Here is a 14,887-nt window from a genome sequence, read left to right as displayed (position 1 = left end):
TATATAGAGGTAAAACCTCTCTCTCTCATCTGTTACACTACTCCCCCTTTTCTTTTCAAGATTCGTCCTCGAATCTCCGAGTTCGATATTCCATTACTCACATGGCTGGTGTGGGAACCACTGAAACACAAGAGGCAAGTACATGTAGCACAGTATCCTGGCTCCCGGGATTCGAACCCGCGCCGAACCCGGTACACCAGATCCCGACCCCAAAGCGCTAACCGCTAGGCTAAAAGGTCCGGGCCAGTCAGACTGGCCAATTAGTGGCGCTTGAACCACACTATTACAACATTTATGATGTATAGTTGTGGGATTGATAAATGTAGCATATACCAATGCATTCAAATACCGTAAAGTTCACTAAACGCAGCAAGTCCTTGTACTTCGTGCCACCTGAAAACAATAAACTTTTATCCCTTCGTTCACTACTAGCGCAAGCAAACCTCGACAGGTCAAACCAGCTGCACATGACCAGCTAGCGACGTTAGAAATCACGGTTGACTACGACTGGACCGTGACCATGAACCAGAACGATCCCAACCTGCTGGAGGGGACTGGGAGACTCTCGGGCAAATTCGCTCTTGTCACAGGTCAGGAAGTAATTTCAGAAAGCATTTCAACGTAATATTTTGCTGTCGAGCCGTGAATACAATACTCAAGCTAATACTTTGCTATTGGCGTGGTCGTAGAGTCGGATATATCAACTTGGCAGCAATGAAACTACATGTAGTTGAAAACGTGCCAAGGATATATCCGTAAACCCACGTACGATCATGTACAACGACAACAAATCCGTCCTACCCACAGGCTACGTATGGGATCACACAGACAAATGTTGTAAGTGACCTTTGATATTTTCGTCTAGGCTGTAAGGGTCAGTAGACGATAGTTCATTTGATGTAACTACTGGGTCATCGCCCGAGGTTGACTAAAGTGTATGGCCCCTAGAATGGAACAGATATTAAATGTGTTCAGATTTCAAAGAGGCACAATCGTCGAAAAGTACTGTAGTGCTTAAATTATATGCACTTGTGTGGTGTTGTTTTTGCAGAACACTATGGGACAAACTAGTAACGGTTTGAGCTAATTTGCAACCACTGAAACATAGAGGCTGTTTGAACTGACTATTGTTGCTGCAATTCGTCGTACTTTTGACAGGAGGAGGCAGTGGCATTGGGCGGGCGGCCTGTCAGGTCTTCGCCAGAGAAGGGGCCACAGTCGCCGTGGTGGACATTAACGATACAGGTAATCTGTGAAATCACTGCTAAAGAATTTCACTAATCTGGATTAGTATACACCACACAACGAGATGTGTGGGTATAAAACATGCCTGCAGTTAGTTTGTGAGAAAGTAATTAAGAGCAAGCTGATAGGATCAAATCGGTTATACAGACATGTGTTTATTTCTGGCAAATCACAACTCAGATTTTTCACTACACTGATATAGCCTTGCTACCATCCCGGCTAGTTGTAATTTACACTGATAACAACATAATTCATACTGATAAAATAAAATAAAACACTACGGTACATATTATGACATACAGGTGCAGAGGAGACGGTGCAATCCCTACAGAAACGCGGTCCGTATCCACACAAGTCTTACGTCATAGATGTGACGTCAGCAGATGCCGTATCCCGGCTGGTACGGTATCTACATGTACACTGGCTACAGCCTATAAGCTACGTGGTTCTTGCTCTATACCTAACCTGGCTGACATCCAGGATAGCTGATTCAACATTTATATTATCGCATATTTGTGGTTAAAGCACAAATTTGTTGTTAGTCTTCTCATAACACTTAACGACCAGAGAGTCGTAAATCCTTATTGCCCGTTCTCTTCGGGCTACAATAGCGACTGCTGCAACACATGATAGCTGCTGGCAAGTTGTAACATTAGATATATAGACGAATTTACGTGCAAATGCTAAAAAGAGTAAATAGATAAGCATATATAGTTTTTAAACACACCGTTTTCCAAAATGCCGCATCATACAGTGTATTGCAAAGAAAGAAGTGGTGGCATCTTGAAACGATATACGGCAGGGCTCGAAATACTAGCCTCCGTTGCAGGCTCGGAAGCGGCCTTTTGGGGGGCTAAATAATACACTTTCTGCAGCCACCCCGTAACTATCAGCCATCCTGTAACGATAGTTACAGGATGGCTGATAGTTACGGCGTGGCTGCATAAAGTGTATTATTTAGCCCCCCAAAAGGCCGCTTCAGAGCCTGCAACGGAGGCTATCGAAATACTGGGTGCATGTGCACCTGTGTGCACCCAAAATTGGAGCTATGCACCAAATTTTTGACTGTGGGTGCACTAGTGCACCTGGATATTTTTGTAGGCTATAGGGTAAAACATGTATTGTACACTAAATATACAGAATATTCTTGAAATGTAAGAGTCAGAAAAAGCAATATAACCTTTAGTTGTACTTTCTTGGATATATTGGCTAGAATTACCGATTGAAGCATTAAACTTTGTAATTATGTTTTGCTGACATTCAACTTTATTTTATGTGGTGCACCCCAAATCATTCCTGTGCACCTATTTTTTTTTGGTTGGGTGCAACAGTGCATCTATTTCAAAAAATGACTTTCGAGCCCTGTACGGTATGCATGTACACTGTATACGTGACTGTTCCTCATGATATCCCGCTATGTAAAGGTGAAGTCCGTGCGTGCAGATTACAGTGTCGTCCCTGACGTCATCCTGGCGTCACAAGGAGTCCAGACACACACAGCTTTCCTGGACATGGACGAGGAGACGTTTGACAAGATCATCAGCGTCAATCTTAAGGTCTGATGTAGTTGAACATTTTTGTATGTATATCTATCCTTGTTAGTGAAGAGACCATAATTGTAAAATCACAAACTAGAACTTTAAGCTCATAATTGACGGATCAATGATTAGTCTTATGTAATGTTTGTCTTTTGATGTCATCTTTGAGGTACATGCGTCTGAGTTCTTGCCAACTTAAATGAAACACGCGTCCAGTTTAGCTCATGCACTATGCCGAAAGGATCAACGGCTGTTAAGAATATTCTACACCGCTGTTTCCATCTCAAAAGCTAAGTTCAGTTGCAGAAGTCTTTTCTCTACCACATCCGCACCCGGTCTAGCTGATGGATTTTCCTGCCAACACGAGCTCATGACGTCATACATCTCTCCGGAACATTCCGGGGGCCGTCTCAGCCGGATTCCCCTCCGGAGGGTCCGTGCCAGCCTCAGGCAGCTTGGTCTGTTGTTGCCGTCGTAACGGGGTTCCTGGCCCAGCGTGGAGATCTCCCACAGCAGCACGCCGAAGGACCACACGTCACTCTGACAAGTGTACTGTCCAGTCTCTAAAGACTCCAGAGACATCCAGTTCAGGGGGAATACTTCACTCTCTAGATTTTTCGCAAGTTCTTCCTTCCCGTTCCCATCATCGGCGACGTACTGGACGGTGGCGTACACGTCTCGCGCCAGTCCAAAGTCGGCCAACTTGGCCACATCGTCAGCAGTGATGAGGACGTTCCGAGCGGCCACATCACAATGTGTTATCGCCAGGCGTTGCAGCTCTTGAAGAGCGCGGGCTATATGTACGGCATAGCGGAGACACTGAAGGAAAGACTGTGCCCCGTCTCGCCTTTTTTCCCGTCGCATCAAACGTAAAAGGTTTCCTTTAGAAGCATATTCCAAGAGAATGTACTTGTGCGAGGACTCGTTTATAAGTCCCAGTAAACGAATGATGTTGGAGCGAAAGTTGTCGTGATGTTGGTCTTCGTGCACAGCTACCAAGATGGCCGCCTCCCTGTAGAAGTTGCGATAACATTGTGTGTCTTTTCTGCGGACCGACTTGGCAGCCACACCGATCTCTCCATCAGACGTTTGCAGTGTACCCTGTATGACGTGTCCGAACACCCCCAGTCCTATCAGGTGTCCGAGTGTGAGGTGTCGGCTGGTCGTCTCCCAACGGCTGAGCCAGCCCGGCCTCACGGTCTGTGCCAGGTCCGCTTCCACCTGAATATTCAACGTTTTGAAGATAGTTGAGTGCATTCAAATAGATATTGGCAAGAATAAAATCTGTATCAAACTCGGCATTCAGTGGCTCGGAGGGACTTGCATTCCAATAATTCAGTTACACATCTTGAAAGACACTGGAAATTCGAAAATTTGATGAACTCTATTCCTTATTATTCATATTCCAAAATTTAAATCCTTGCCGGCTGTCTGTTACGTTTCACGCTTCACATCATAAGAGCATGCCTTTTTGTATCTTTCTCTTTGCCTACATAGCTTACATTGATACTCAGGCTAATGAGAAGTCAATTCAGAGTTTCGAGTTCCTTATCAAATTCTAAAGTAAACGGTGTTTACGTTACCTGCTCAATCTCTAAGACAACTTCAGTCTCTCCGTCTATCCTGTGGGCAAGTCTACAAACGAAGTTCTTCTTGTAAAGTATGGTCGCTATAAAAACAACCAGTACAATCAGACAGCCTACAGGGACAAGGCTTTCCACCAATGGCTCCGATCTGGTTGGTTGCTTTTCGTCACAATCTTTTCCTGTCCACGGCGCCACACATGCGCAGCTGCCATCCACGTTGTCACAGACGGCGTCGTTCTTACAGGTACAGGCTTGTTGACATCTCAGCCCGTACCGGTACTTAGGACAACGTACGTTACAGTCTGATCCGTACCAACCGGCTGTACAGGTACAGGTACCATCGCTATTGCTACAGATCGCCCCATGTTGGCAGCTACAGGCCTTCCCACAGTCTTTACCGTAGGTGCCATCCGGACATGTTGTCTCACACCTAGTTCCTGTCCTTCCCGGCGGACAGACACAACCAACCCACCGGTCACATCTGGCGAATCCACTGCAATCACACCTTTCATCACAGAGCTGGCCTTTTTTGTTGGGTGGACAGTTGGCGATGTCCAGTACAATCGTTGTTTTGAATGTGTTTCGACGAGTGTCCCGAACCTGGCAGACATAGGGGCCACTGTCTTTCGACTGTATGTTGAATAGAGTTTTGTCCAATCGATTTGCACCATAGCTTACAATCACAGATTCGTTTGGAAGTCGTAGCGATAACGTGTTGACGTCAAGGTGATGGACTTGACAGTGAATGATGATGTTAGCGGAGATGAAGATGTCAGAAGGGTCGCTTGGAGTCGTTGTCACAGAAACACCAGGCTTTGGGATGTCGCAGGCCACGCCCTGCCACCCGTCTGTACATTTACAAGCGCCATTGAAACCATGGCAACGGGCGCTATTTTCACAGATGCAGGTCTTATCGCAAAGTAGACCGTATTTGCCAGGTGCACAGCCGACAGGATTAACATCTAAAGTGATCCTTTGAACATGTTTCACTCTTACTGTATCTATGTCTGTGGAAAGCATGATCGGGCGCTGTAAAGATGGAAATTTGCAGTTGTAGCGCGTCGGGCTTTTCGTCGGATACGCAACAGAAAATAGATAGACCAACGGCGGATGCTGCAGTTTTGCCATGACGTTGGGGACGACTTGCTCTAGAGGATGTAAGTCGCTCTTGAGCTTGCTTTGAGTAGAAAAGAGCTGGACGGAAACCTTCGGCATTTGGCCGGACTCTGCTTGACAAAACACCTTCAATGTAAAGTTGACGTGATGTGATTGGAACAGTTCTGCTGCAACCATGACATCATTCAGACCACGAACACCAAAGACTGCACTAAACTGACACGTGTTCCCTGTGATGATCGAAAGCTTTCGGCTATCCATGTCCCAGACTTCACGTGGCTTGTTGAGTGTTTCCTTAAGAAACATAACGTCTCCTGAGGTCGTCTCAAATTCCGCTGTCAGTGTACCACTGAACAGAAATTCGCTAGTCCCCTCCACCGAATGTCTGACCGGTGTTTTACACGTCTCGTTGTACACGGGTGGATAGCCCAAAACGTTCGTCACGTTTACTTTAAGGCGGACAACAAGATCACCAGGATTCTGAAGTCGCCGTACACGAATTTTGAGTAGATACTTCGACTGTACTGACGAATCTAGCGGCCTGGCGACCACAATAGTGCAGTTCGTACTTACGGTGAATCGGCCGTACAGATCTCCCTCCACTATCACACACGGAAGTTCCTCCTTCTCCATTCTCATTAAACTCTGAACGCTGACAACGTCTGTGCCAGGCTTGGCGTTTGTAGGTACAGAAACAGTGAAGTTGCAACTTCCATTGGTCCGACTAGAGACAATCAAAAGCAGAATGACTCGATAGTATATTGCCATCATGCGGTTGCAGTTGGAGATAATTATCGTAGCAGTGAGTACACGGTGCATTGTACTGTACAACATGTATGAACCATTTCACCCGGAACTGCAACTTAACTAATGTGAGAAGTAAGGCAGGGACAATATGCGGAAACACCGTGAATGGGGAACCCCGGGGAGGTTGTTCTTCCGTCTAGTATGACGTAATGTCCACACGATATATTAGAGTAACACAATTATTCTAAGCGATGACCAGAGATTTTTAAGAGTCTTGTGCATTCTTTCCAACAGCTGTACTACATAGTACGTGTATTGAATGTAAAAAAAAGAAACACATCCCCGTTATCAGATCTTGCTTAAATAACTCAAAGGCTGTTGAGAAAATTCTACACCGCTGTTTCCATCTCAAAACTCAAGTTCAGTCGCAGGAGTCGTTTCTCCACCACATCCGCGCCCGGTCTAGCGGATGGATTTTCCTGCCAACACGAGCTCATGACGTCATACATCTCTCCGGAACATTCCGGGGGCCGTCTCAGCCGGATTCCCCTCCGGAGGGTCCGTGCCAGCCTCAGGCAGCTTGGTCTGTTGTTGCCGTCGTAACGCGGTTCCTGACCCAGCGTGGAGATCTCCCACAACAGCACACCGAAGGACCACACGTCACTCTGACAAGTGTACTGTCCAGTCTCTAAAGACTCCAGAGACATCCAGTTCAGGGGGAATACTTCACTCTCTAGATTTTCCGCAAGTTCTTCCTTCCCGTTCCCATCATCGGCGACGTACTGGACGGTGGCGTACACGTCTCGCGCCAGTCCAAAGTCGGCCAACTTGGCCACATCGTCAGCAGTGATGAGGACGTTCCGAGCGGCCACATCACAATGTGTTATCGCCAGGCGTTGCAGCTCTTGAAGAGCGCGGGCTATATGTACGGCATAGCGGAGACACTGAAGGAAAGACTGTGCCCCGTCTCGCCTTTTTTCCCGTCGCATCAAACGTAAAAGGTTTCCTTTAGAAGCATATTCCAAGAGAATGTACTTGTGCGAGGACTCGTTTATAAGTCCCAGTAAACGAATGATGTTGGAGCGAAAGTTGTCGTGATGTTGGTCTTCGTGCACAGCTACCAAGATGGCCGCCTCCCTGTAGAAGTTGCGATAACATTGTGTGTCTTTTCTGCGGACCGACTTGGCAGCCACACCGATCTCTGCATCAGACGTTTCCAGTGTGCCCTGTATGACGTGTCCGAACTCCCCCAGTCCTATCAGGTGTCCGAGTGTGAGGTGTCGGCTGGTCGTCTCCCAACGGCTGAGCCAGCCTGGCCTCACGGCCTGTGCCAGGTCCGCTTCCACCTGAATATTCAACGTTTTGAAGATAGTTGAGTGCATTCAAATAGATATTGGCAAGAATAAAATCTGTATCAAACTCGGCATTCAGTGGCTCGGAGGGACTTGCATTCCAATAATTCAGTTACACATCTTGAAAGACACTGGAAATTCGAAAATTTGATGAACTCTATTCCTTATTATTTATATTCCAAAATTTAAATCCTTGCCGGCTGTCTGTTAAGTTTCACGCTTCATATCATAAGAGCATGCCTTTTTGTATCTTTCTTTCTGCCTACATAGCTTACATTGATACTCAGGCTAATGAGAAGTCAATTCAGAGTTTCGAGTTCCTTATCAAATTCTAAAGTAAACGGTGTTTACGTTACCTGCTCAATCTCTAAGACAGCTTCAGTCTCTCCGTCTATCCTGTGGGCAAGTCTACAAACGAAGTTCTTCTTGTAAAGTATAGTCACTATAAAAACAACCAGTACAATTAGACAGCCTACAGGGACAAGGCTTTCCACCAATGGCTCCGATCTGGTTGGTTGCTTTTCGTCACAATCTTTTCCTGTCCACGGCGCCACACATGCGCAGCTGCCATCCACGTTGTCACAGACGGCGTCGTTCTTACAGGTACAGGCTTGTTGACATCTCAGCCCGTACCGGTACTTAGGACAACGTACGTTACAGTCTGATCCGTACCAACCGGCTGTACAGGTACAGGTACCATCGCTATTGCTACAGATCGCCCCATGTTGGCAGCTACAGGCCTTCCCACAGTCTTTACCGTAGGTGCCATCCGGACATGTTGTCTCACACCTAGTTCCTGTCCTTCCCGGCGGACAGACACAACCAACCCACCGGTCACATCTGGCGAATCCACTGCAATCACACCTTTCATCACAGAGCTGGCCTTTTTTGTTGGGTGGACAGTTGGCGATGTCCAGTACAATCGTTGTTTTGAATGTGTTTCGACGAGTGTCCCGAACCTGGCAGACATAGGGGCCACTGTCTTTCGACTGTATGTTGAATAGAGTTTTGTCCAATCGATTTGCACCATAGCTTACAATCACAGATTCGTTTGGAAGTCGTAGCGATAACGTGTTGACGTCAAGGTGATGGACTTGACAGTGAATGATGATGTTAGCGGAGATGAAGATGTCAGAAGGGTCGCTTGGAGTCATTGTCACAGAAACACCAGGCTTTGGGATGTCGCAGGCCACGCCCTGCCACCCGTCTGTACATTTACAAGCGCCATTGAAACCATGGCAACGGGCGCTATTTTCACAGATGCAGGTCTTATCGCAAAGTAGACCGTATTTGCCAGGTGCACAGCCGACAGGATTAACATCTAAAGTGATCCTTTGAACATGTTTCACTCTTACTGTATCTAAGTCTGTGGAAAGCATGATCGGGCGCTGTAAAGATGGAAATTTGCAGTTGTAGCGCGTCGGGCTTTTCGTCGGATACGCAACAGAAAATAGATAGACCAACGGCGGATGCTGCAGTTTTGCCATGACGTTGGGGACGACTTGCTCTAGAGGATGTAAGTCGCTCTTGAGCTTGCTTTGAGTAGAAAAGAGCTGGACGGAAACCTTCGGCATTTGGCCGGACTCTGCTTGACAAAACACCTTCAATGTAAAGTTGACGTGATGTGATTGGAACAGTTCTGCTGCAGCCATGACATCATTCAGACCACGAACACCAAAGACTGCACTAAACTGACACGTGTTCCCTGTGATGATCAAAAGCTTTCGGCTATCCATGTCCCAGACTTCACGTGGCTTGTTGAGTGTTTCCTTAAGAAACATAACGTCTCCTGAGGTCGTCTCAAATTCCGCTGTCAGTGTACCACTGAACAGAAATTCGCTAGTCCCCTCCACCGAATGTCTGACCGGTGTTTTACACGTCTCGTTGTACACGGGTGGATAGCCCAAAACGTTCGTCACGTTTACTTTAAGGCGGACAACAAGATCACCAGGATTCTGAAGTCGCCGTACACGAATTTTGAGTAGATACTTCGACTGTACTGACGAATCTAGCGGCCTGGCGACCACAATAGTGCAGTTCGTACTTACGGTGAATCGGCCGTACAGATCTCCCTCCACAATCACACACGGAAGTTCCTCTTTCTCCATTCTCATTAAACTCTGAACGCTGACAACGTCTGTGCCAGGCTTGGCGTTTGTAGGTACAGAAACAGTGAAGTTGTAGCTTTCATCTGTCAGACATAGTTGAGTAGAGACACTCAACAATAGTATGACTCGGTAGTATATCGCCATAATGCGGTTGCAGTTGAAGATAATCAGCGTAATAACCATAGGTCCTTTGACCTAGAACTGCAACTAATGTGAGAAGTATGGCAGAGACAATGTGCGGATATCACTGTGAATGGGGAAACCCTGCCAGGTTGTTCTTACTATATATGTTGAAGGTGTGGAGTACGGTTTCCTATAGTGCCATTGTTGCACACGGAAGTTCCGCATTTTTCGACTTGAGTCTGAGTCTATTCATCTATGTGACAGTCAAAACATATCAACTTGACGGTGCTGACATAAGATACAGTGCCTTCATGTTGCTCATGGACTATGAATATTTGTCCAGGGAACATTTCTGGTGGTGCAGGCGTTCTCTCGGCTGATGGTAGAGAGCAAAGTACCCGGCGGGTCGTCTATCATAACCATGGGTAGTCTCAGAGCGGCACAGGTCAGTATGGCTTTAAACTAAAAAAAAGTGCGTTCATTCTAGCTTGTCAAATATGTGGTCCATGTCCATGTTCGGATAGCTTTCAACGTTGGATTACAACTCATTGGTAACTCGAAACCTATATAATGCCACGGTGATAATGATCGCCGAAGTTATATACAACTCAAGTCGCCAAAAAACTGTTTAATTGGTGGTAATAAAGTTTATTGCAAATTTGTGGCCAAGTGCTAATTATAAGTAACAGGATAGTTATTTTATAGTTGTTACGTACAGTTGACACTAACTTTATTCTTTTTCTCTGGAGAATTGAGAACCCCACTTTCTTGAAGAAACCCAGTTTCTGTATTCATTTTGTATCATATAATGTTCTACCTGGATGTAGAACCTCCACCGACGGATCTTCATAATGATTATATCGACAATGTTGTTTCATTAGGGATCAGCCTTTCATTCTCACTACGCCGCAAGTAAAGGTGGTATCGTGTCGTTGACCAAGTCGGTGGCACTGGAACTGGCAAAGTAAGTGTCGGTGTGCACGTGCTTCAGTAACGATATATTTAGTCTGGAGTCCATCCTTGTTAACTTTTTCCCGCTCCCAACGGTCGCAACTTGTTGGCGGTGTAGCGACAGTTCAAAGCTAACAAGACTGGACTCCAGGCTATGATATGTTGTATCAATAGAGATGCTTTCTTCTCAATAGTTCAATGTAAGATGTCTTCTTCTGTGACTGACTTTATATGTATATATGAAACCTAAACATCAACATCGTTGACAGAAATTATTTAATTCTGCAAAGTACGTACCATTGTCTTCTTCATCGTATAGATTTCAAGTTCTTCTTCTACGAAAAAAAAGCATGTATTCTGTGCTAGCTTCCCTTTGGCTTGGCTTTGTCACAGGTTTAATATTCGGTGCAATGTCGTCAACCCCGGTGCCATCACTACCCCGCTACAACTACAGGACTTCGTACCTGAGGGCGAGATGCCAAAGGTTGGGAAATCAACTTTCATTGTCGTGACGTCATCATACTAGTTGACTGATTCGAATACGACTAAGCATCCTTTAAAGACACCCAGAGCATTTTATGAGGCTCGAAAACTGGAAATATTCTAGTTGCTGTAATCTTTATGAAATTGACATTTAATGCCACTGTTTACCACATTTGCGTGCGGATTTCTTATCAAAAGTGCTCAAATGGCACAAAAATTGACTACATAGTGATCTCAAGTTTTTTGAAACTTACTATGTGTAGGAATGACTAGAAATTTGAGTTTTTTTATTCAAGTTACAAACCTCATAAAATGCTCTCAATCAATCAATCAACCGCAGGCATCAGGGCAGATGCATGGCGGCTGCAGACATCTCCCTCCATAAAATGCTCTGGATGCCTTTAAACAAGAGTGTGATGTTCGCATAACGTGTGAATTGCACTGTAGTGCTTGATGTGAAACTGATGATGACAAAGCTTTAGGGACAGAAAGTGACCCCTACTAATTTGTATATTTCAGAGGATTCAAGCCATTCCTCTACGACGGTACGGTGACCCCATAGGTGAGAATACTGTAGCACTAACTTACCCGGCCAAGTATCATCCAACGCGTCAGTAAATTTGCGGCTCTACTTCATAGAGAAAGACTTTGCACTGGATGATGAAATGAGACGTTAGGCAAGTATTTCGTCGAAATGTTATAACGCACAAATATATATGTAAAATGTTATCTATTTCACCACCAGAGGTAGCGAACCTGTGCCTATTTCTTGCCTCTGACGAGAGCAGCTACATGACGGGACAAGCAGTTGACATCACCGGTGGGTACCCTTAGCTACACGCGTACGGGCGGGGTTGGGGTAATGTTTGAAGGGCTGGACCATTCTTCTGCATTCCAACCATGAACCTAGTATTAATTTTCCATTTCGATAGGCTATTGTTCTTCGCATGAGTTCATTCATAAAACCGGACATGATGAAGACTACTAATTTGATAATGCCGCCGGGCAGAAAAAGGGTGACCAACTATGTTGACTGATTTTCTTCTTTTTTCACGCTCACTTAGGTGGTCGATGAAAATTGGCGGCGTCTCAGCTACTGACGGTTGAAAATGCAGCATTAAAGGCTATCAATGCTTATAACCATTACAATGTTATAACCATTACAATGGCAATATCAGTACAACGAGATCACATTTTGTATTGATAAGTTCTTACCTTAACTTGATATATAGATGAGGAAAGTTCATCGACTATATATTCATATATGACTCCATTTTGTCAACAGCACGTAGAAATATAAGAAAAACTTTATTGCACGACAATTGTACATGGTACAAAGTATTGCAAGAATTCGTAAACATAATACAAAGTAGAAGTATAGAATAAAACTTATATAAAATATATGCAGTACGGTACACGACATATATACAGTATAATGTTGTCCGGACTGAACTGAACTGGGTGTCACATGTCAATCCAACTAAAAGTGTACTGTGCAGCCAAGGACAATGCCGTATTCGTCTTGTATCCACGCCCATTCCTTTCTTCCGATCCTGTCGGAATTCGTCAAAAGTTCAGACTTCTTTTAGACCTAAAACTGGGTAGCAATCTGTTTGGCAATGAATGAGGTGGGAAATTGTCTGTACCGATCAAAGGCAAAAAGCCTTAACGGACACGCTCAGACACATCTATTCAAGGCTTTTAAGACCAATGCATAGATCTCCCGTCACTGTAACTTGTAAGAAGTTTCATGGCGCAGGGTGTCCCACGCTCTTTTCATCTTAATGATAAAGTGTAGTGTTAGAATATGCAATAAAAAAAGACGAAAGATACAACTAATTTTTGTTAATGAGATTGAATAGAATGCGTGATATTTGTACGGGACTGAATACGTTTTACACAGGCCAGTGTACTATACAATGGTGTCATTTTGAAGACAGTTTGAACTTGTTCTTGTGGAGGCTTTTAGAGGCACGGGCTCCTTTTTTATTTTCCCCTCCTTTTAGTCGTCCAAGTCGGTTGTGGGATACAGTAGCCTCAGAAGTAATAAGGTCCACAACACTTTTCTCTCCATCATTCAACGCCACATTCTGTAACGCCAGCTCAGATCACTTCGTAAAACGTCACTTTCATGGCGTTTCTCGCTAGATACGACAAACCATTGATATATTACATGGTAGAATTGTAGTTACCAACAGTAATGCGGCTCGCGCTATATTCAAACGGTGGTGTTCGTAATCGTCTCAGCTACTCATCGGCGCTTGGGTAAAACACGCCAGAGAAAAACAGGATAAAGGGAGCACTGATTGATACGAAAAAGATCTAGTCGTCAATGGATGTGCCGCTGTCGACTCGGAATATTTGTTTCTTCGCAAGATTCCTTATCACGGTCTGCAAGGCCTGTGATGATACATATGGTGATATATTGCTTTTTAATATATACGTCTTGTAAAGGTTTACATCATTCTTGGATCAATCACCATGCCTACGTGCGCGCTGTGAAATATAACACACACCACGCTAACATTCGGACCACAAAGTTACTATCCACATATTAGGCTAAAGCCTAGCTTACAGGACTACCTGGTGGGCTTGTCGTACTTGGTTCAGCTTGGTAAGCGATCCGGTTTAGCTACTTGTATTTTCACGATGACAACAGAGCTATTTCAGGAAACAAGCCATCGATGGGATCACTTCCCGATCCGTGACGTCACAAGGGGTGAGGCGTCGGTGTGTACGTTCGAGTGGTGGAATCTTTCACTTTGGGCCTCGGGCGGGGGTGGGCAGGATACCGGACTGTTTTCAGCGCGGTCACTTGTGCATATTTATCATCGAAGTAAAGTAATCAATTACTGGTCGTTATGTGGCCTGGTCGAGTTTTACTCTCAGTAGGGGTTTCCTATTACGAATTTAGCTACGCCATTCCAAGTCTCCAATACTGAGGGGGGGGGGATATCTTAATGACACTCTCTCCTTCTCTCTCTCTCTATCATCTCGTTCTTTCTCTCTCAACTATGCCTTTATTCCAAATTTGATAAAATGCAGCACGTTAAATATAAACGATGTCTTGCATAACATCCTACTGGCCCTTTCAAAGGAAATAGATAAATCAACTTAAGGCTACATCACACGAGAAAGAGCGAACGTGCATACGTCAATCTTCTCTGACATTTCCCCAAGTCTAAGGATTACTTTTGACATTTAAACGCTAGCTGGGCGCTGCGCGACCGTACGTGAGCGTTCGTCACCATTACGTATGTTTAGTCGACGTCCTCCGTAATTGAGCCCGTAGCCAGACAGTGCATAATCATGGTGTGATGAAATGATTTATCAATTCTATCTCGTTATCACTGTTCCCTTATTTCACTGTTTAGGAAACTAACGTTTTTTTTTTAAATGTGAAAAGCTATGAATGAATGAAATAAAGAAATGAATAAGTTGATAGAATTATTATCGATTATAATGATGTTCAACATTTTACATAGGCGTTATAGATATTAAAGATATTCTAATTCAATCACAGTTTGTTAAAGATGAAACGTATCGTGCAATTTATGATTATTACGCGCTAACTAACGAAAGTGTTATTAAAGCGGAGCGCGTCCCGTCCCTCCCCCCCGCGCGGGTTGGTCGGCCCC

General features: G+C 44.8%; 3 protein-coding genes across 3 annotated transcripts; 1 reads left to right on the top strand and 2 right to left on the bottom strand.

Moving 5' to 3' along the window:
• The first annotated feature begins 441 nt into the window (after positions 1-441).
• On the top strand, positions 442-13,553 carry LOC136440868 ((3R)-3-hydroxyacyl-CoA dehydrogenase-like). Its single transcript, XM_066437013.1, has 10 exons — positions 442-590; positions 1,159-1,245; positions 1,548-1,645; positions 2,670-2,801; positions 10,159-10,260; positions 10,697-10,779; positions 11,160-11,250; positions 11,769-11,811; positions 11,995-12,069; positions 12,314-13,553. The coding sequence occupies exons 1-10, from the start codon at positions 521-523 to the stop codon at positions 12,322-12,324; spliced, it is 792 nt and encodes a 263-aa protein (XP_066293110.1). The 5' UTR covers positions 442-520; the 3' UTR covers positions 12,325-13,553.
• Positions 3,048-6,319, bottom strand: LOC136440426 (uncharacterized). Its single transcript, XM_066436469.1, has 2 exons — positions 4,367-6,319; positions 3,048-4,004 (listed from the first exon to the last, which is right to left on the bottom strand). The coding sequence occupies exons 1-2, from the start codon at positions 6,317-6,319 to the stop codon at positions 3,048-3,050; spliced, it is 2,910 nt and encodes a 969-aa protein (XP_066292566.1).
• On the bottom strand, positions 6,622-10,163 carry LOC136439858 (uncharacterized). Its single transcript, XM_066435493.1, has 2 exons — positions 7,941-10,163; positions 6,622-7,578 (listed from the first exon to the last, which is right to left on the bottom strand). The coding sequence occupies exons 1-2, from the start codon at positions 9,873-9,875 to the stop codon at positions 6,622-6,624; spliced, it is 2,892 nt and encodes a 963-aa protein (XP_066291590.1). The 5' UTR covers positions 9,876-10,163.
• Positions 13,554-14,887: the final 1,334 nt, after the last annotated feature.

This window comes from Branchiostoma lanceolatum, chromosome 8 (genome assembly GCF_035083965.1).
Source record: "Branchiostoma lanceolatum isolate klBraLanc5 chromosome 8, klBraLanc5.hap2, whole genome shotgun sequence".
Taxonomy (NCBI): domain Eukaryota; kingdom Metazoa; phylum Chordata; class Leptocardii; order Amphioxiformes; family Branchiostomatidae; genus Branchiostoma; species Branchiostoma lanceolatum.
Note: the sequence above shows the minus strand (reverse complement) of the source record. Positions and strands in the feature narration are given on the sequence as shown.

Coding starts and splice junctions, on each gene's coding strand:
- LOC136440868 (XM_066437013.1), top strand. CDS start 521: ATGAACCAGAACGATCCCAACCTGCTGGAGGGGACTGGGAGACTCTCG. Junction 591..1,158: donor CAAATTCGCTCTTGTCACAG/GTCAGGAAGTAA, acceptor TACTTTTGACAG/GAGGAGGCAGTGGCATTGGG. Junction 10,261..10,696: donor GTAGTCTCAGAGCGGCACAG/GTCAGTATGGCT, acceptor TTGTTTCATTAG/GGATCAGCCTTTCATTCTCA.
- LOC136440426 (XM_066436469.1), bottom strand. CDS start 6,319: ATGTTGTACAGTACAATGCACCGTGTACTCACTGCTACGATAATTATC. Junction 4,005..4,366: donor TTGTCTTAGAGATTGAGCAG/GTAACGTAAACA, acceptor TTGAATATTCAG/GTGGAAGCGGACCTGGCACA.
- LOC136439858 (XM_066435493.1), bottom strand. CDS start 9,875: ATGGTTATTACGCTGATTATCTTCAACTGCAACCGCATTATGGCGATA. Junction 7,579..7,940: donor CTGTCTTAGAGATTGAGCAG/GTAACGTAAACA, acceptor TTGAATATTCAG/GTGGAAGCGGACCTGGCACA.